Genomic DNA, 22,154 nt, shown 5'->3' on the forward strand with positions numbered 1-22,154 from the left:
AGAATCTAAAAGGGTACCCAGTTAGTAGCCTAAGTATTGTGACCAAGACAATATGGAATAGAATCCATTCTGTTATATCAGAATTACAGAATTCTCTATGACCTGTTTCTAAGAATATATCTTTAGATGTAAAATTGCTAGAGCAAAACCATAGGGGGAATAAGATTGGGAAGTAATAGGAAAGAAAGATGAAATTGATACATAGTGAAAAGGTTGAATAGTAGGAAAACCAGAATACTTGGGTGGTAGAGCTATTCAGCCTGGAGGTCTCCTGCAAAGTACTAAGACCCATAAAATTTGACTTGCCTTCCTGGCACTGTGAGAGGAGGCAGTCCTCACAATGGGATTTTGAATTGTCTTCCAGAAACTTCAAAAAATAAAAGTTTTTTTTTTTTCTGTAATAAGTCAATAAGCCTTTTCATCTCATTACATACCCAAGAAAACCCATCTCAATAGTCAAAAGTCCTTGCTGGAAAAATTTCTGTTTTGTTTAATTGGGGCGGTGGGGGGAGCGCGGCATAGGGAGCAATCCTGGGGGAGAACTTTCTCCTTGAGCTCAAGGCTATGGAGGTAGCTTGAGAGAATCAGAAGAATTTATTACTCTATAATTTGGTCTTTCTCCAGTTTTCAATTTATGGAAAAATAGGCCCCCTTTTTATGCAGTTTCCTATTCCTCCCTCTTTAAACAAATTTTGAAAAGAAATAATGTTTCTTCTTTGTCAGCAGGATGCCTGTTAAGTGCAGTGCTCTGGTGGTGACTACATAGGAAGTAAAGTGGAAATTATAGTTTATAGTGTGAAATGGATGGGCATAAGGCTTTTATCTTAATGTAAGCACATCCGTAAGTGTAGCTGGAATTAAGAGTCTACTGATGATGCAGTCTTTACAGGAAGCTTCATCTAAAATATATGGAGCTGTGAAATTACTGGTTGCTGGAACCTAACATCATCAACTAATCTCAGGCTTAAGTCATTTGTTTATAACTAGTAAACATTCTCTCTAGGTTTATTTTAACTTAATACTGTTTTTCTTAGTCTCATTTAATTTGGTCATTATTTTTCCAGAGATTTAACCCTTTTATATGACTCATACCTCCAAAAGCATGATTTTAAAGAAGAAAAAATTCATCTCCTTTAACCCAGAAAGGAGCCTGGGCGGTGTGTCTCACCTTCCTAGCCCACATTCATCCCCCAGACCTCATCTCCATTTGAGGAGTGGCTCAGGCACTCTGCTGGAATTCAGGTGCCTCTTTTAGAATCAATCTGATCACTTCATAGCCACATCTTGTATCAATTTTTCCTGAACAGCCAACAATATAAATTCCAGTCCTGGAGGGAGATGCCTGAGAAAATGGAAGGAGAGGAACCAGTAATTAGATAAACTTTTATGAAAGATAATATTGTCATAAAAGCCACTGGCAAAATCCATCCCATAAACCAAAAATGTTAAAAATCCTTTTCAAAATATATGCTATGCTGGAAGTCAGCCAACCACAGTTAAAATATCAGTTTAGCTTTTGTGAACACATACCTAATGACCAAAGTGCTTGACATTATTATCTCCAATCTTACAAATTAGAGCATCCAAATTCTCCCAGCTTTAAATAATTCCAACTTTATCCTACAAATGTTAACCTGTGAACTACTTAATCATTCCTTCCTCAAATGATATCTTTGGCCTGTAAAGTATTTCTTGAAGAATCAGTTGTGCTTCTCTTGAAGGCCAAATTATAGATAGGGCTGACTAATTGGTTATGTATGACCATCAAGACAAAATGGATTCATGCAGGATCCCCATATATATATACTAATCAGAAGGGTCAAGTGAATGAATAAGAGGTTTGTTTTCATTGTTTTCTAGTTCTGAGGGTTGATTTTGACTGCCTGGGCAAAGATACAGAGCGGTTTACCACTGTCTTTATAATACTTTTCTATAAAAACGAAGAAATGTACATACCCTTATTTGTAGATGGGGTATTAATTGATTCTCTATTTTTCATGTAATTCAACAGATTACTTCTTATTGATGATTCCCTAAGTGCAGTGAAATATCAGGGAGCAAAGGTCTGAAATAACATTCTATTATGTTACTTGTGCTTTTAAACTTTTGTCTAGAAACTATATATAGTTGCCTTTTCAACTGACCCTCTCTTTAAATACCTTGATTCAAATATGTAATTAGTCCCTTCATAATAGACAATAAATAAATTAATTCTAAGCAACCATTTATTCCTTTAGCTTGTTCCTTCCCAGTTGATAGTAAACAAAGTTGATGCTAGCCAGCCTTCTTTCCTCCTACTGGTCTCTTTCTAGTTGAGGCTAAACAAAGCTGACACTAAACAGTCATTAGTCCTTACCTCTGCAAAGTCAGCTTCTTCACAGACTTTCCCCTTGTCCATGTCTCCCCTTCCCTTACTCCTTCAGAAACACTCTTGAACACAGCTTTGACCCTCTTTTGCCAACTCCACAGTTGGAATTCCTATCAGTCATTTTCCATTGTTTCTTTTTTCTTTTTCTTTTCTTTTGGTGGTATTAGGGTTCCATTGTTTCTATAAACTATTCATTCTCTATATTAACATTTTTTAATTGCATGACTTCAGTTGTTTTCATTTTATCTATTTTATCTCAACTTATAAATTTTTAAGAATTAAGGCATAAAAGCATAAGCAAATTAAGTAAAGAAATTTTTTCAGGGAAGATAATTTTCCCAAATCTCAATCAGGATCCTCTCCTTTCCTCAGTCATCTGATTCCTAAGCTCAGACAATTGCTGCACACCAATTTTTTGGACCCTGAATGCCCTGAACTGAAATCTTTGGTGTCTGGAGTCTCACGAACCTCATCTGTAGGCACATTCCCTGCCTTGCCAATCCTGGTCTTTTTTCCAAAGCAGAGCAGATTATGAACATGAAGAGAGGGTTCCTTTCTGTTTAAAAGTAAAGATGATTCTTTGATGCATCTACTATGTTTTCTAAATTTTGGATGTAATTTCAATCAGTGACCTCCACCCCCACTTCCATATTCTATAAATTGAACGAGTTATCCAACAACAAACATTTTACTGGATTGACAGCAATGAATTTTCCTTACCAGTAACATTTTTGTTTCATTGTGCATGAAGTAGTACAAAGTATACAACCTTGGTATAAAGTAAGACCCTATCTTAAAAATAATCAACATAAAAAGGACTGGCAGAGTGGCTCAGTGGTAGAGCACCTGTCAAGAAAAAGCAAGGTCCTAAGTTCAAACACAAAAACCAAAATCAATCAATCAATAACACATCAATCTGGTTTTCACTCTGCTCATCTACCTTGTTTTGATATTTTAATTGGGTCTTTGGCATATGACTTCAGGTGGTTGATATTCACAGTGAAACATAACATGCACTTTAGAATTTTTACTAAAACAGGCACATTACTCAGGAGTTTTTCAGACTCTTCCATCTCCATCAGTTGCTTTTTACATCAAAGAGAGGATAGTAAGAGACCACATAGCTGTTTTGCTGACTGTGTAATAGCAGCACTTCAAAGAAAGCAGTCTTTATGAACATTTAAAAAAACACCTAAACAAAGGTTTAAGAAAACTTTTACTGAAAGATTGGGCTTAGTGAGGAAACTATGCTAACTGGAATGTTGTATAATCTACTTTGTTAGAATTCTTGTTTTCATTTCATAAAATGTAACTCATTAAAGATAATAATGCTTATGTGAACTTGTTTTGACAAAGCTGTTTTGTGGTTCTCTATGAAGATCTTCATAGTTTTGTCTTCCTTAGAAAAACCTTGAGGTTGAGGATGAGTTTTCTTAACAAATTCTTAAATGCAATTAGCATCTAAGAATTCATCATATTGACTTGTGTCTCTCAGATTAATGAATGGATAGATTGACTATGGGAATAGAAGTGATTTTTTTTTTTGAAGACCAGTCCAACTTTTAGGAAACAACTATCTAACTTTAAAGATGGCGAGAAAATCTATAATATTTGTATTTATTTATAGTGTAGCCATAGAATCAGAGATGTTAGAAATGAAAAACTCCATCAAGTTTAACTCCCTAATTTTATGGTTGAGAACTGTGAGCCCAGAGAAGAGGGGTGGCCTTTCAAGGTTATACAGACAGCAAAAAATCAAATCCTAAGTACTACTGATCCCAAATTCATTGTTTCTTCCACTACATTATACAACCAAAATATTTTTGAGTGCCATCAGAGTTCAATTTAAGCCCACAGAAATGCTTGTGTACTGACTGAAATCCAAACATCAATCACTTCTAATTTTTTTTTCTCTTTTCATGTTGTCATTCTTATTTCTTTGAGAAGTCAATATTATTTTTTTCTGATTCTCCAATGGGAACATTATCTTGGTTTCCAATTCAATATCACACTGAAAATAACTTGCATTCATTCATACTTTGTGTTCAATCACTGTATAATAGATTTTTTTTCATAAGCCATCCACTTTATGCTTTAAATTATAAACTCCCCTTCCTCAAAATAAAATAAATTAATAAGCAAAAAATAAATGAAAACTCCTGACTGTAAGGTATTAACAATTTTCCTAGGCTGGGGGTATTGTTCAGTGATACAGTGTTAACCTAACAACGCAAGGCTCTGGGTTTGATCCATAGTACCACATATACCCCTCCACCCAAAAAAAATCTGGTTTGGTACAGACCATGTAAAGTGTATTTTGTGACTCTAAGTAAATATCATATCATGAAATGCATCTTCTTTCAAGTTTATATATATATATATATTTTTTTTTTCAATCAATCAATATCTCTGTGCCCTGGACAGCCCCATATTTGTATTCTGTGTGGCCTTTACGTCCTGTGGACATTTGCCAGGTGATAATTATAATAAGAATAATTATAACAGCTCCATTCCTCCTTTTTCCTTTTATTAAGCCCTGCTACAACTAGCTGAGAAGCTGATCACATGGAAAACATTTTATTTTTATGTAGTCTTTAAGGGACTGGTTTCAGTTCATCACAAAATACAATGTAATTATGGAAATCTGAAAATTGGAAGGAACATTAGAAAATAAACTCTATACCTACTCTGGAAAAAAAATTGAATAAAAGCAAAAAAGACCTCTACGATTCAACGACTAACATAGTTTGTAGCCATTAAGAACAGTTATTTCACATCTGGTATAATTTCTTATTATTGCAATGGGATCTCATGACATGTTTATGTCTCCTATCAAAAGATTATTTAACAAATTTTTATGGGTGGTATAGATCATAGGTAGAAAAAGAATCTGCTTCCTTAAGATCTTTTAATAACTACTTATATTCCTTGAAAAATATATTTTGTTCCTCCTGAAATTGTTAATAGAATCATCATGAAATGCAAGGAAATGAATGATATCAGAATTAATTAGAGTCAGCCTTGGGAATGATTTGTCTTGAAGGGTAAATAGAGAAACACATGTTCCCAGGCAAGCTGTGAGACAGTCAACCAGGTTTTGCTTGTCACTGCTCATCAGAAATTACCTATATTGGGGAGCAGGGGAACAAAACCATTGATTCCAGAAGAGTTGTTTCTAAATTCAAATACAAAGCATAATCAGACTACAACCATAATCTATCTAGCACTCCTTTACCAAAAAAGAATTTAGATTTTGACTACACTGATTATATACTGATGGCAGTCCTGAGCTGCACCTTTGCTATTTAGGAAATTGCCTTGAGAAATAAATTTCTTGATTGTATATTCCTAGGATAGTCCTTTCTTTTGAAGGGGCAAAAGAATGAGAAAGCTGCACAGCATTCAGGCAAAATCTGGTTGGAGAGAAAATCTGTTCCCATGATTAGCGAGCTTCCCCAGCTAGCCTGTAGGTGGGTGTGTTTAACAGAAGGAAGCAATGGGAACTCGCCTGTCAGCCAGCCTTTGGAGCTAATTAGCTCAGCATACAACAAAGATAAGTGAGCCTGAGAGGAGGGCCCCCTGAGGGGTCTTTAGATTCTGGGAAATGTCTGATTGGCAGATGTTAAAAGGGATTCTTTGGTAATCCAGTGCATCAATGAGCTGCACAAATTCAGTCCAGGACTGCAAGAATTCAGGCATGAGGACATTCTGTGCAGGAGGCTCACACAGGCAGACCCGAGATGGACAGAACCTTGGAATCTCTGAGACATATCATTGCCCAAGTCTTGCCTCACAGAGACCCAGCTCTAGTCTTCAAAGACTGTAAGTACTGATGGGGAAAGTTTTTTGACTTTAGAAAATAGTCCTAAACGTCTAGTCACATCCTATTTAACTATGATTTCTTCTAAATCCCTGTGGTGGTATGCTGTGGTCTGAGTGATATTTAACTTGTTCCTGACTTCAGTCAGAAGAATGATTTCATTTTTACCTACAGGCATGAGGCTCTAGGTTATTTTGTAGTGATGTATCTTACTAACTGTTTAGAAGTCCCTTCTAAACCTGCCAAGTCTTAATGAACTTCTTCTCCAGATGCTATTTAAATAAAGCAAGGCTGACTGGAACTGAGGTTAAAACTAAAAATAACTTGGAAATGATAATGAAATATATTGATATTTTAACCTGTTTAATCTTCTACAACATGTATTAGTTATATTGTGTATTGTGTCCATCTAAAAATTTTTTAGCAAACAAAATTTGAATATAAATCACTGAACTCTTTAAATTTGATAGCAAATTATAACACATTTGTTAAAAGGTCAATAAAATGAATGCCTCCCAAACTCAGCAATACTCCCCAGCCCCTCCCCCACCCCATATAGTGTGACAAAGTTATTTCAAAATCTTTTTTTAATGATTATGAAAAAATAACTCAATCAAGCTTTCCAATTCTAGCAACACTATTAAACCATTTGTCATATAACTTCGTTTCTGGAACCAATTTGATTTCTTGCTGCTGCAAAACAGACTATCTTCACCATGTATCTTATCTACAGTGAGTTTCATATTACAAAGGGCTTCTGAAATAGAACTTTGCTTTGGAACTGCCCAAAAGGTAAAATGCATATGGATTTTTTTTTTTTCCTGACTTCAATAGGCTACAGCTTTCCTCCTTGTGAATCTAGTTAGGTTTGTCTCCATCAAAACATCAATGGTTTGAATTTTTACTTTCTGATTACTGAATAATGTTCTTTTCCAGATGTCCTTTTAGCTTATATTTCTCATATGTGTGATGAAGAAAGAGAAATGTTGGACCATTTTATTTTATAAATTTTTCCTTTTAGAAATTAAATTGTAATGAATCTGCCTTCTTAGGCATAAAGTCAAAGCCTTTTCTTCTTTTTAAAAATACTGTCTTCATGAATTTGTCAATAGCTATGTTAGAGCTAATAAAAATCACTCTATCCTCTAGCGTAGCCTGGAGTCTATTCAGGCTTGGTATGTTTCTTTAAATGAAAAGAGAAGGAAAGAATGTCTCTCCTACAATAGCACTGAATTCCTAGTGAAGGATAAAGGGCTCTTGGGTGCCCAAGGCTTTGGATAAATTGAATAGAACCAGGGGACTTATGGTAAGGGTTTGGAGAGTGGATGAAGTAAAAAGAAATACAGTGAAAGGGAAGATGTTTATGTCTGAAATTGCATGGTTCACTCTTTAAGATGAACTAAATTTCTGCAATTGCTTACAATTTCAAATAGAAAAATAGCATATTTAAATGGGGTGATAATAAACCTTACATTAAGTTGTGTCACCCAGACCTTACAGAACTTCTTTTATATGAAATGACACAAAAGTGCCTTATTTTATATATTCATTCACGTAGCATACCTGCTTCTGCTAGAATGGACTGCCACTCTGCAACTGCTTGCCTGGTTTTTCTAATCTCAAAAAGTGACTAAATGAAAGTAAGCCAAATGGCACATTTCAGTACCAGGAGTTTTTATAGCATTGAAACATTCAACCACTCACAATTCTTGTGGAATAAATGGGAATGAGTTTACTTTCTGGGACAAGACTTTGAAAGTCCATTTGGGGGCTAAGCCATGTCTTGGCAACCTGTGGGTGCTACATGTGCCAGAGTTTGGCACGTGGCCTCTTTTCTTTGGCACACCCATAAGTTGCTGCCACCATACTCCTGCTGGCAACGTATAAAAAGCTGCCATCAGCTTTGAATGGGAAGTTCTAAGAAGTCCCCTCTCCTACTCACTCCTGGCTCCTCCCCTGGCATCTTCCCTTCTAATCTCTTTCTGCCAATCTCTTCTAATCTCTTTTTGAGCACTAGAACACATCACTACCAATTGCTTAACAAAAATTGCTACCTTGCATTCCTGCAAGATGAAAAGTTGATCCAAGAAATTTAAAAACCCAGCCCCAAATTCTTCTTGAACAAAGGAGAATTTTAAAAAGACTTTTAGACTTTGCTAAATTCAAGACTGTGACTGTGAAGGTACTGTTTTCTCTCTTCAAGATCCGACACACATAATGCAGGAAGTGAAAATGGCCACTGATTCATTTGTTGCCCTCAGTTGGCTTTTGATTTGCTTAAAAATAAACAATAGTAACTGAATTTTCTTTTCAAGTTGGTCAGAAAAAGTACCCAGTTTTCTGGTCTAAGACAGATGCATGTGGGAATAGTTAGATTCATTTAAGGAAATAAAAGTTGAATGCTTTTCTCAGGCAAGGAGGACCTTCAAATGGCATTTTACAATATGTTAAATCTGTCATTTTATTTTAGACAAGGTGTCTGGCAATAGTTGTGATGGTTTTTTTTTTTTTTAACCTCTTAAATGAATTCCATAACATCTTTTTCTTTACTCCCTATTTCACATTTCAAATGAAAAATAATGGAAAAAGGTTTTAAAATAACATGGGCTCCTAATTTGAAGCTTGCTTTTCTAGGCTGACACACTGGATGTTCTCCACTACATCAATGTCTCTACTTTGGAACGAGTAGCACTGGATAGTTCCACACTACCTGACACAATCTCTTTGCAGACAAATTATAGCATGTTTCCATGCTGCCTCCTATTCTTGGCTTTGTGCAATATCCAATTTCTTTTCATATGTCATGTGTCACAACAAAGATGAGCTATCATAACAGCAGCTCCTGTCCACTCTCGAAAGAGCCTGTGAACTTACTATTTATTTGCTACTGTTTGACAGTTCCTCACATCCTTTTTAAAAAGAAACCACCACATGATTTCAAAATGGCTATATTTTCAGATCCTAATCTGAGTGTTGACTCTTCAGATATGCTTACCTGCCATCTTTGAGTGCTTCCTTCATGCATTTGATAGTAATGCTAGGGTGTTGAGCCCTCATCATGTGACACACACTATGCTAGAACCATTTATCCTTCACAGCAAGTTGGTAGGTAGTATTGTATTAATGTAGTGCTACGGTACTATTGTTATCTATAGTAGAGGGAACTGAAGCTCCTAGATGTTAAGGTAATTTGCCAAAGTCACACAGCCAGTACAGGATGAAGGCAGTATACAAATTCTGTCTTCCAACTCATCTTTAGTCACTATAAGACATTGCCTCTCAGAGATACTGTTTACCATTTTATATAGTGTCTGTTAGGAAAACAGTGGAGAAAAAAATGGACTCTTTTGGGAGCAAGGGAGAAAGCCTATTAAGTGATCACATTTGAGCAAGAGTGTGAAGTGGAGAGGAAAATAGCATTTTGTGGGGGCGGGGAACAACACATCTAAAGTCAATACAGGAAGCATGCATTGGGGGAGGCAGAGATGGGCAGAGCAGTCAGGTTGTATCTTGCTGACAGGAAGGCAATCAGGAGTCATTGGAGTTAGCTATGGTCTTAGATTAGTTCTGGAAGATTATGACCTTATGGTACATTGGGGGAAAGTTTGTACTGACATCGGTTGGAGGTAAACTTCCCAATACCTAAGTTAGGAAGAATTGCAACTTTTTCTCAGTGAGAAACCATTTGCCAACTCAGGCAAGATGTAAGGAATGCCAAACATGCCTATGAAGAGAAACCACTTTCACTGACTGAATACCAAAAGCAAGATAAATGTTCTCCAAAAAATTGCTTAAAAGTTATCTTAATTTTCATTGCCACAAGAATGAGTTGATTTCTAAGTTGACTTTATAAAGTGAAATGTTAGACTTCTAACTAATATTTTTTCTAAATTTTATAATAAAAGAGGTAAAATGGAAACTTTACTAAATGCTGCTTAATTGGAAGCAAATTTCTCATGTATTTGAGGTACATTAACACTTTTACTCGGGGAAACATTTTTCTACATGAAAAGTTTTATATATACACACATATATATAAATTATCAGATAGGTGAATACTTTACTTCAAAGAGTACATTTCTACCTTTGGAAAAATTGGACCAGACTATAGAGCTATTAAAAACATCTTAGTAATCATGAATCTGGTTATATGTGGCCTGAGAGAGCAGAAATCCTCAGGAGTCAAGTATTTTTTCCATCGCATGCTTTTTAGTATAGTTACTTGAAATCTATAAATTTGATGATACATTTATAGTTTTCACATTTCACAGAAAGGAATGGAGTAGGATGTAAGGGATGAAGGTCCTTGTGCTTTCAAATCCCTACACATATTGTGTTGCATCCCACCCTATAAATTGTGCCTAGAAGAGTACAATTTAGAAACATAAATAAATAAGCAAATAAACCTCCACTGCTGTGCTGCCTGAGTTTAAAATAAAGACTGCATCTTATATTACAATCATTTAAACTCTGATACTTTTAACATTAAACTGGCCATGCTGTTTTGTAGGAGCTTATTCAAATGCTAATTTTGCTTCATTACAGAAATCAGCTTATGGTGTTTACAGGATATTGCTTATGCTAAGAGAAAAATGGAGGTTATAGTTTGGCATCAGTGGTATAAGAGATACTCTCTTTTTCTTTTTTCAACAAATGTTCACTTGACAGAGTTTAAATATTAAAATTCTCAGCCCCAGAGGAAAAATGTTCAAAATCAGAAAAAAAGTAAATAGCTTCTCAATCACTTAAAGGCTATATCTGTCCTAATACATTTATTTCTTATCTATAAATAAGATTTAACAGATCAAAATAAAATATGATATACACCCATCCTGTAAAGATCAGTCTGAGCTCTTCATGGACTGCTGTCTCATCTCACTAGAGGGTTGTTTTTGTTTTTTTGTGTGTGTGGAACAGTTAAGATTTGTTAGCCTGAACTCAATTTTAACAACTTCTGAAACTCATGTGTTAAGTTACAGCCCATAATAGGATACAGCTGCCTAAGGGTGAGTTTCTAAGTTGTGATCTTTCTGTTTAAATGATACGGTTTTACTGATTATGTGCTACAGATTGATTTAAGAAATGTAAGACAAGTTTAGAAGCCTTTCATAAAAGAATCGTCTTTATTTAATATACTTCATATTGAAGTTTTAACCCCAAAGACTCCTATTTCTTTTCTTCCATGTTCAAATGCCCATGTAAGTTTAGTCTGTAGAGGTAGTTAAAACAAGTCTATTGTAAAAGAGAAAAAAGTTGAAAGTTTATTATTAACAAAATAGACAATATCCTCCCTGTAGTTCTCTATATTTCCTCTCTGGTGTTCATGGAATGTTGTTTGATTTATGGTTTGCTTTTTAATTTTTTACTCTGGTGCAATGATAATCAGTTGATCCCTATTTTGATCTCATGTCGTTAAGCAGCTGTGGAAACCCATCATTTAGTCACCACTCTGTTGTCACTTATGGCCTGCACTGTTTAGTTTACATTTCTCTCATGTGGCTCTGCAGTGCCTGTTATTATTTCTCTCAGGTGCTTTTGACCAAACCTAAGTCCCAGGACAGAGCTGAACCTTGTACTTTTTTTGTAACCCCAAGGTGCCTTCTACAGGGTCAGGCACCTGGCAGGTGTACAACAGATGGGTTTTGACTGCTGATTGGTTGATTTTTCTCCCCATGAAAAGTGGGAAAGAGTTGTCCCATTGTTAGTAGTTCTCCTTGGTGATGAAATAAGTTCTGTCAGGACCATTCTAAGTCACTCATCCACTGACACTGTTATCACAAGCTAAATGCACACAGGAATAAGTTGACAGCCAAACAAACAGGAGGGAGCATGGAGGAAGAAGTCATCCTAAAGCTAAACAAAGCCACCTCAGAGAACTGCCTCTTGCTGGCCTTGTAGAACAGCTCAAAATCATCCCATACATCACCCTGGCACAGTGGCTTAACTTACCCCTCCTAACATTCATCCTCAAAGAGAAGAATTCTTAAAATCACTATTTCCAGGAAAGGAAGGTATATTATATACCTAAGGTCACATTTGTATGTATTTGCCCATTTTAACAAAGCAGAACTCTCTAGCCAAGCAACCAGTGTGATGACTGGTCATTGGTTGGTTATCTAAAATCAATGTTCCTACAAAGTCTCTTTTAAACATAGTATAAGGTCAGTGCCCAATGGAACATGGGAAAGATATATAGTTCCTGATTGGTAAATGGGTTACATCAGGTTTTTATTTTATGCAGCTTTTGAGATTGGATGACATCATCTGACCCATGGTGTACATATAAACCACACATGTGAACTCAGACATACTGTTGCTGCTGTTTAAGTGTGGCTCTCCCAGTCGTTTTTTATTTAACTGTCTGTGATTCCTTCATGTTCTTTCTCCTTTCCTCCGTGCTTGCAAATATATAGAAAATAAATGTTACTTAAATTTCCTCCCAAAAAAGATTTATAGTTCAGCAGTTTTAAATTCTAAAGATGAAAATTAAACCAAAAAAACCCAAATGACATCCTTGTTGCATATTTTGTAGACTCTCCTGAGAGGTTAACTATGCAAAACAACCAGAGGGTCATAGTCCCCTCAGGAAAAAATGTTTAGGGCACAGGGTAGAAGTGAATGAAGTAAAGAAAAAGCAAACAAAAGAAGAAACACCTCCAGCTTTCCAGCTGCTGAAGAAGCTGACACTGACTGGGAGCACAACAGAAGGACAGTCCCTCTGTTGGGAACAACGCACCCCAAGCTGCCTGTGTCCCACTGTGTGGCTTTTGCTACTTTTGAAAGAGTGCCCACACAAAGTAAAAAGGGGCCCAGAATTCCTCCATCCACTACCAGACACATAAGCTGAGTCTGCAAGATTCCATTAGTCTGGTCAAAGCAAAGGCTTGTAACAGCTAGACAGCTGATCTGGATGATCAGTGTCCTGGGGTTCAGCCAAGCCCAGCACACAATACCCAGAGTCACTGCATTTTTCAACTTATTTTGCACAAATAACAAATCAGCATCACATTGTGAGTTTGAACCTTAAATTATTTAGGGATCTTTTCCTGGTTTTCCTCAACAAAGTTAGGAAATCACATTGGTAAGAAAATTTGTATTTAGAATAGAAAATACAAATTAACTTTAAAAAAAAGTCACTTGCTAAGGGTAATTTAATTAAAGGTTATAGCAAATATTACATAACATAAATCCATCTGTTCAGAGGCAGAGAACCAATTTGAAAATATGTTAATCATCTTGAAAGCCTCTTAATGATTTGTCCTTTAATGACAGCTTTTCCAATTTGTCTTTAATTGTTTTTGGCAAAGAAAATTTTATCCAGCTTGATTTTTTTCCTCATGTAAGGATTAAAGAAATAAGTTCTTTTTTTCTGGTAGATTTGCAACAGATTTTTAAGATCCATATTTTATGGGCAAATGGCTATCTTCTATGCAGGACTTATATTAAGTAATCACATTGGGCAATGAACTAAATTATTTTTACTTTTCTGAGGCATATGTGTCATTAAGCACTAATTTAAAATAAAAACTAACTTCTCTCTGTAGATCTTTTTTTTCTTTTTGGCAATACCTGGGTTTGAACTCAGGGCCTCATTCTTGAAGGCAGGCGCTCCTACTACTTAAACCACTCCACCAGTCCTTTTTTTGTGATGGGTTTTTTTCCAGATAGCTTCTTGTGAACTACTTGCCCAGGGCTGGCTTCAACTATGTTCCTCCTGATCTCTACCTCCTGAGTAACTAGGATTACAGGAGTGAGCCATCAGTGCCCAGCTCTCTGTAGTTTTTGCTAAGAGCAGATCTATTGCCTTTAGCATCCGTCACAAAGTAAAAAACTCGGACAAAAATCCATGCATCCAGATTTTGAAAAATACAGCATTTTATGTGTTTATTTCTGGCTATTATGAAGCTTTGACATTACCAGTGAATGTTATAAAAAAAAAAAAAACCTTTCTTTCCAATCGTTGAATTCTTCATTTATCTTGGCAATAAATAGCACACTGTATTCAACAAGAGAATTTTCAGCCTTGCGACTATTTTTAGAATATTTAATGATATGGTTTCCAGTCTAGGAACAACTAGTTTCAAAGATGCGCTATGCAAACATATAATCATGTCTTTTTCCTTCTTCCTTCAACTTCTCTAATCACAAATAGTAGCTAACACTCTAGTATTTGCTACGTGTGAAGTCCTAAACTGAGCATTTTCCGTTTTAAGTCTTACAGGAACTCTGCAATATAAACACATTGTTCCTCACAGATGAGGAACTGGAACATGGAGCAGTTAGGTATTTTGCAGGATTCAAACCCAGCCAGTCTGACTCCAGAGAACAAGGTTTTAATTGCCTGCCTGTTGATGAAAAATGGAAAGTCAGATTCAGTATACATTTTATTATGTGTCAACTAGTGTCTGTATATGAAGACTTCTATAACACTCTAATCCATGGGGCATTTAAGTTCTCTACATCTGACACTTTCCATATGAAAACAGCATCAAAATTACATTTGTGTATATATGTATATGTGAAAATAGCATATTGAAGTCCACTAAAACTGTTGAAAGGGAGGAGGGAGATGAGTTAAGAAAGAGTAATATAGATAAGGTGAAATTGATCAAAGTACATTATTTGCATGTATGTAAATATCACAATGAAAACCCTTTGTACAATTAATTTATGCTAATAAAAAACCCCATAGATCATTTGTCCTTATCAGTATTTCCATTATGTCCAATCTGTAAAAGTGAAAATACTATATATACATATATATATATATTTGGCATATATGTGTGTATACACTCATGTGGCAAGCTCTGAAATTTTCAGGTTGAATGTTCCCATGTGTGCAGTTAACTTATGCCATTCTTTGAAGAAGCTCAGGTTCCTTCCAGGCTATGGAAGAAAGATTCATTTGCTTGCTTTATCTCCTATCCACGTCTCATGGATTTTTCTGCCCAGGCTCCTCTTAGAGAAACATTCTGCCCTGGGCTGCCCACATACACAAGAGCAAGTACACATTATCTCTGAGGCTTCACCTCTTCCTCGATGGAGCTATCAATCACAGACTGCAACCCTAGACAAGGCCAGAGGACAGGGATCTGTATCCTTCCCCTTTCTCTCCCACTTGGTTCAAACTGGGACACCAGGACAATGGGTCATTTCTAATTATTAAAAGAAGCTAAATCCCCTTACTCTATTCCTTGTCAAGTCATATCCCCTTCCTAATGGCACCCATTCCCATGGCTTCTCATCACCCTTTTAGGTTCCTTGGCTGGGCACCAAACCAAAATGACATAAGATCGATTAACAGGATAAAAACTGTGTTTAGTTAACGTATGTGTATGCAAGGAGTTTCCAAAAAATGTGAGACTTGAAGCGAAACAGACAATTGAAGCTCCCTGAGTTAGCAAAGGGAATAGGAGTTTGCAGCTTCTGGGGCATGGTGGAGACACAAGTTATGGGAAGGTGAGGAAGGAAATGTGTGGAGAATGCAATGATACAAGTTATCTCAGAGCAGCTGTCAAAGAATAGGCGATAGTCTATACATTTGGTATCAACCTCCAGTCTCCTCTCCTGTGATCTTTGGTTGGAGTTATGACTATTGAATTCCTTTGGGGATCCATCTTTAGGCAGATAAGGGGAGCTCAGAAAAAGCCTCTGCCTGCATCCATCAGTTCTTAAGAATGCTTAGTTCAAAGTAACCAGCCTACTAAAGAGTCATACTTTGAAGTGACACTTTCTGAAGTCCTTCATTCCTTCCACAATTCTTTTTTTTATTGGCTTGTATTAATTGTACAAAATAATGGGTTTCATTGTGATATTTCCATACATGCATATAACATGCTTTGGTCATATTCACTCCCTCTGTTACCTTTTTTTATCCCCCACTCCTTGCCCCTTCCCTTTCCACATCCCTTATACTCCCTTTCACTTTACAACAATTCAAAAACAAACTAGATACTTAAATATAGTGAAACAAAATAAATTGAAAAATAACTACAACCCCAATAGGACAGCAAAGAAAGGAGCTAGGATACTTATACTCTTATAAGTATCCTAGCATATAAAATTTAGTGAAGGTAAACTAATAATCAAGTAATACAAGGAGGGGGGAGCAGGAAAAAAAGAGAAAAAGAAAGAAGAGAGAGGGAAAGTATACAGGGTGAAAGCATGAGAAATAATATTCAGGGAAGATAATTAAAAATACAGAGCAAGACAAAACAATTTAAAAATAGTATTTCTTTTCTGCTATGGAGATGGAGGATGAAGATGTTTCACTTTTTCCTAGGCTTGTTGTTTTGCAGTTTTGCTGGTGTTGCAGGGGATAGGAGTGTGCTGAATCATTTTTCTCTCCAAAGTCCAAGCAGCTTAGACCAGGAAGGGCTGCTTGCAGACCGAGTCGCACACTGTGCACCCTTTGAACATGTTAGCTGCTATCGCTATGGCTAGGTTGAATTGTTGCCAGTGTTCTCGGTATTCAGGTCTAGCAATGCACCAAATGTAGATGCTTCCTTCAAACTGCTCCCACTAGCTGAGCCAGAGAACTGCCAGTTGGATGCCACTTTGCACCAGACGTGCTCACCCAGTGTATGCATGGGTATGGAAAATGTCAAAAGAGTGGCTTCATTTCCACCAATTGTCTCTGGAGCTCTGAGAGTATAGAAAGCAGTCAAACCAAAGCAATCTGTGCTGGGGCAGTGAGGCGTAGGCACTGACTGATACTGTGGAGCCTGACCATACCTGCCTTTGTCTTAGGCCCTTTCCTCATATTCACACACAGCTGAGCTGGTCTCAGATGTCCTCCTCCCAGATGTCAGGCTGCAGTTCCCAGATTTAATCACCCTCTGCTTCCCACTTTAGTGTGGCCCAGTGCTTTCTTTCAGACTTGTTGAGAAACAGGAAAGTGCTGGTTGTTCCTAACCTGCCATCTTCCCACCTCCTTACACAATTCTTTAGTGAAGGCATAATTATTTCTCTTACTCTTTTTTTGTTTAATGCTAACCTTGCTCCTTCGAGAACACAATTTCTTTTCCTTCCCTTATACCTGTCTAAACCACATTCCTCTAAGAAAAGCTCAGCTCAAGCTCACCTTCTAATGTAGATCATCCTGACACTTTCAGCCCACATTCACCTACTTTTCCCCTTGCATTAATTTGATTGTGCCACACTTTGTAAAGCTTTAAATACTACATTCACATCATCTCTCTTCTACAATTTAGCACTGTAATATTTTGTTCACTAATTATTTTATGATGAATATATTATTTCTACAGTCAGATTATAAATCTCTGTGGGCAGAGATCTGTCTTGAACTGCTTTAATACTTCATATTGTCAAAGTCAGGGGTGATACACAGACTATGACATGCCACATTGCAAGTTAATTATGGTGTTCTGTTCCACTGATACTCAATACTATTTTCAAACCTTTTCAACAGAACAAATCAGAGTTTGTATCCAAGACAAATGGACCTACCCTCCCCATTTAGCATTTCCCTAAGCCATAGTTGTTGTAAAGGTACAACCCAAGTGAGCAAGCAGCTGGCAATCATGTTTACTCTAAGCAGGCTTCATCTTTCTGCACCCACTCTGCCATCTCCATCTGGAACGTGGTTATCACCACCACAACCATGCTGTGTGGGCACCACAGAAGTTCAATACAAAAATCTCCTATTATAGAAGGAAATCCTGACCTCTCTATGAATCATCGTGAACTTCACTTACTTTCTATACATTCATTCAATTGAAGTACAACTGTTCAGACTATGTGGACTGTTCTTAGATTCCAAGTAAATTCAATGACTGCTTCTAAGTGAATATCCTGTTCTGGATACCAAGGAGGCTACAGAAGAGAATGAATCAGACTCCCTGCCCTCTAGAATCCCATAGTCTACTGTGGGTTACGTCACAAAAAACTGTACTCTATGAGATGAATTGTTACCACAAGGCATTTCAATTCCTCTGGCCAGAATGAAGTCCAGCCAAGTCTGACTTGATAAATTTAGCCAGGAGCACCATATCCATTTTACTAACATGGTTTATAGGAGATTAAGTGCTAAGACACAGGGCCACTAATGGAATAAGAGCTCAGAAAAGGAGATACATGTGAGCTGGAGTCAGTGAGTAAGGCATGATAGAGGAGGTGGTGTTTCCTCTGAAGTGTGGGAGTAAATTGGATGGAAGGATGAGAGGGGAGGGGCAGAAATAACACTCAAAGTAGAAGAGAGAACTTGAACCAAGCCAGAGATAACAAATAAACCCCTTTTCTTTAAGGACAAGTAAAGAGAATGTCCTGGTTGAAGCTAGTGGAAGATTTTTCCTGATGAGGATCAAAGGTTATCTGGGCAAGGTGTTTCACATTGTTGATGTCTTTGTTGCTTAGCTGAGAAAGCCTCAGTGCTGAATTTTATAATAAAAAAGGAAACCTGAGGACAGAAAATGAAAACCTCACTCATGAGAAACCTGCTGGGGTACCTAATTCTTACCCTGAAAATTCAGTCATTTCCAAATTTCAAAACACATCGAAGAAGAAGGTAATCACACTAATATCTGTGAAGTACTTAATAAATTGTCTTGTTGATATATGACATATACCAGTGCTAAAGAGTTTGTGACTATCGAGGAAAGCAATTCAAGGCTGGGGGCTAGATTAAGAAGTTTGATCTTTAATGTCAATTACAGATATTTACTCTCAGACATTATAAGATGGTAGAAGTCACAAAAAGGAACTGGATTTCGTGATATTGTCTCTAAGAATCTCCCCAACAATTCTTTTACATCCCCCCAAAACACACGTAAAGATGTTCCACTTCTTTATGGCAATTTTATAAGTTAAACAAACAGGTAGGAAGTATCTTTTATTTTATTTGCATTCCTTGGCTGCTGGTATAGTTACTATTATTTTCAGCAATTTACTATTTGTAGTCCTTTTGTCTGTGCCCTTTTACCATTTCCCTACTTGTATGTTTGGGCTTTTATTTATTTGCAGCAACTCCTTATGTAGTTTGAACATTGACTCTTGGCCAATTAAATTGTGTTTCCTCCCAGCCCCCTCCAAAAAAAAATTAGTTACCTTGACAAAAGATCCATTGTGTTAAAGCCCTGCACCCAACATACTGGTCCTCTTGTCCTGACTAGATTGTTCCCATGTGCTTTTTCCTGGTCTCCAGCTGAGCGACACTACCACCCTCAGGTCTAGTGTTCAGATTCACCAGATAACTGATTTATTTTATCATGGCTGTGAATAAAAGCCTTTTTCTTTAGTGCCCATCTAAAGAGAATAAAAAATTTTGAAATTTTTGAAGTTTAAGAGAAATAATGAATAGCTGAAAATGGTGTGTCATAGACCAGAGCTTTCCAGCCTGTGGTAGAAGGCATAGTTGGGCAGAAAGCCTGACCTTAGCTTTTACTCATACCCTTTTGCCTGGGAAACCTGCTGCTAGTCCCTCAACAGTCTTTTTCATTTCCTCTTACTCCTTTTGAGGTCCCTCCTTCATCCATCTTTCCTAGAAAGAATGGGTTCAGTCACAGCCTCCTCTAAGCCACACAGTCAGTAGGGATTTACACCATTGCTTTAACTGAGCAGAGTGTTACCTAAGATTGATCATATGGATACAGACTGCCCATTTGTATGATGTCTCTGGGCTGGAACCATGACATAGCAGTTACATGAAAAAAATATAAATATCAACCTTTGCTTTGCTTGACTCTGTCAAGAAAAATGGTTCATGGGAAAAGATAAGTGAATTTATTCTTATGGTGAACTCCCTATCCCTGCCCTACCAGTGGCCTCACAAATACAGCACCTCTTCCATCCCTTTGATAACACTTAATTACTCAACTAATGCTTATGATGCCCCTAATATGTTCCAAGCATTGTGGAAAAAATGACATAATTCTTCCTCCAAAGGGCACTGACCTTAGTAGAGTAAGATATGAATAAAAACAGTGCAAACTCCATTACATTAAGAATAGCTTGGCATGAGCAAAGAAAATAAACTATACACATAAGTAGAACCAGGTTAAAAATCCCAGATCCAAGACTTTGTGGCTGTGTGATTGCACCTTGAGTTTCTTTTATTTCTCATCTGTAAGTGTAGATAAATATACATATTTCAAGGGGAAGTTGGAAGGATTAGATGAGAACATGGATAGTGCCTTACATATAATAGGGACATAAAAGAGTACAACTTTTTCCTACAGCAGGACTTAAACTTTAGTTGCATCTAATTGCCTAAGAATGCTTTAAAAGTGGAGATCTGGTTCAGTAGACTTGGGGTAGGGCCTAGCTAGCATCCTGGGTTTCTAACAAGTCCCAAGTGATATCCATGATATTCCTTGGGGAACCTGCACTTTCATTACAAAAGATTTAGGGATTATTATGTGCTGGAGGCAAATCTAGAAAAATGAGTAGGTGCCATTTAAGAGGGCGTTAGGCAATGGAAAGAAAGGCACTGCAGAAGAATGAATGGAAGTCAGGGCTTGCTAGCACTATTGGAAACATGAGAGCACAAGGAGTTTGGAGGGTAAACTTGGGGAGAGAAGCTCAGTATGAGAATAGCAAAACATAAAAGTCTTTTATACCTTACAAGGAGTTGTTTATTCCATGCATAATGAAGAATCAACAAAATGATTTTAAGATGTGGAAGATTTGGTGAGCTATAAGATTTAGAAATGTTATCCTAGCTATCCTTATCTCAACCAGCAAAAAACCCTTGTTCCTTCCTATTATGGCTTATACTCTCTCTACAACAAAATTAGAAATAAGGGCAAAATAGTTTCTCCTGGGTATTGAGGGAGTAGGGGGGAGAGGGAGGGGGTGGAGTGGGTAGTAAGGGAGGGGGTGGGGGCGGGGGAGAAATTACCCAAGCCTTGTATGCACATATGAATAATAAAATTTTTAAAAAAAGTAGTATTTTCCCCCTTCAGTACCAAAAAAAAAAAAAAAAGAAATGTTATCCTAGAAACAGTGGGAGGATGGATTGGATGGGCAAATGATTAGAGTCAGGAGGGTCCTTTAGAATGCCTGTTGAGATATGACAAGTATAAGCCAATGCAGGAATGGTAGTATGGACCAAGAGGCAGTGGTACTTGTGGTAGACATCAAGGATATGGCATTGACAAAACCTGGGCATTTTTTTTTTTGGGGGGGGAAGGGTACTGGTGTTTGAACTCAGGGCCTATACCTTGAGCCACTGTACCAGCACTTTTCTTTGACAGTTTTTTTTTTCCCCAAAATAGGGTCTCACAAACTATTTACCCAGGCTGGCTTCAAACCGCAATCCTTCTGATCTCTACCTCTGGCACAGCTAGGATTATAGGCGTGAGCCACCAATGCCCCGCTCTGGGTATTTATTGCATATAGAAAGAACAAATGCAGTTTAAGTTTCCTACCAAGTTTCTGATTTAGGTGACTATGTAAATGATAACATTACTTTCCAAGAAATTCGGAAGGAAGGAAAGTATTTTAGGTGGAAGAGAAGAGATAATAGAAAAGGAAATAAGTTGAGTTTGGAAATATTTTGACTTGGTACATCATCCAAATGCAAGTGTCTATTAACAAAGTTCGAGTTACAGTACAGCAGTTTGGGAGCTTTCATTGAATATTACAGTACATGGTGTCAGGGAGATAGGTTCTGTCATTAAAAGAGAATAGTAGAGAGAGAAACAAGAAAAAACACGGTAAGATTCTCCTGGAAACCAACATGAGGAATGAGCAGAGGAAGAGAAGCTCACAAAAAAGAACTAGGAAAAATGATTAGAAAGAAGAACCATATTGTCAGAAATATTTCAGTAATCTTCCTCTGAGAGTTTCAAGAAAAAATTGATAGCTGTATCAAATAAAGCTAAAAGGTATAGTAAGTAAGTGCTGAAAAACTAGAAATTGGCAATATTTGTCCAAGTAGTTTCAGTTGAATAATGTAGAGGGAAGTGGGATTATGGTGAGTTAAAAATGAGTGTAAGTAAAGGAAGC

At 37.0% G+C, this 22,154-nt stretch overlaps 1 protein-coding gene across 1 annotated transcript in view; it reads left to right on the forward strand.

The window, feature by feature from the left end:
- Positions 1-5,853: 5,853 nt before the first annotated feature.
- Lix1 (limb and CNS expressed 1) overlaps positions 5,854-22,154 on the forward strand; it is a 50,128-nt gene continuing 33,827 nt past the window's right edge. Inside the window, exon 1 of the mRNA XM_020186477.2 lies at positions 5,854-6,190. Within this exon, the coding sequence (XP_020042066.1) occupies positions 6,109-6,190 (82 nt within the window). The 5' untranslated portion in view covers positions 5,854-6,108. The remainder of the gene's footprint in view (positions 6,191-22,154) is intronic.

The sequence above is a fragment of the Castor canadensis genome, chromosome 6, assembly GCF_047511655.1.
Source record: "Castor canadensis chromosome 6, mCasCan1.hap1v2, whole genome shotgun sequence".
NCBI classification, from domain to species: Eukaryota; Metazoa; Chordata; class Mammalia; order Rodentia; family Castoridae; genus Castor; species Castor canadensis.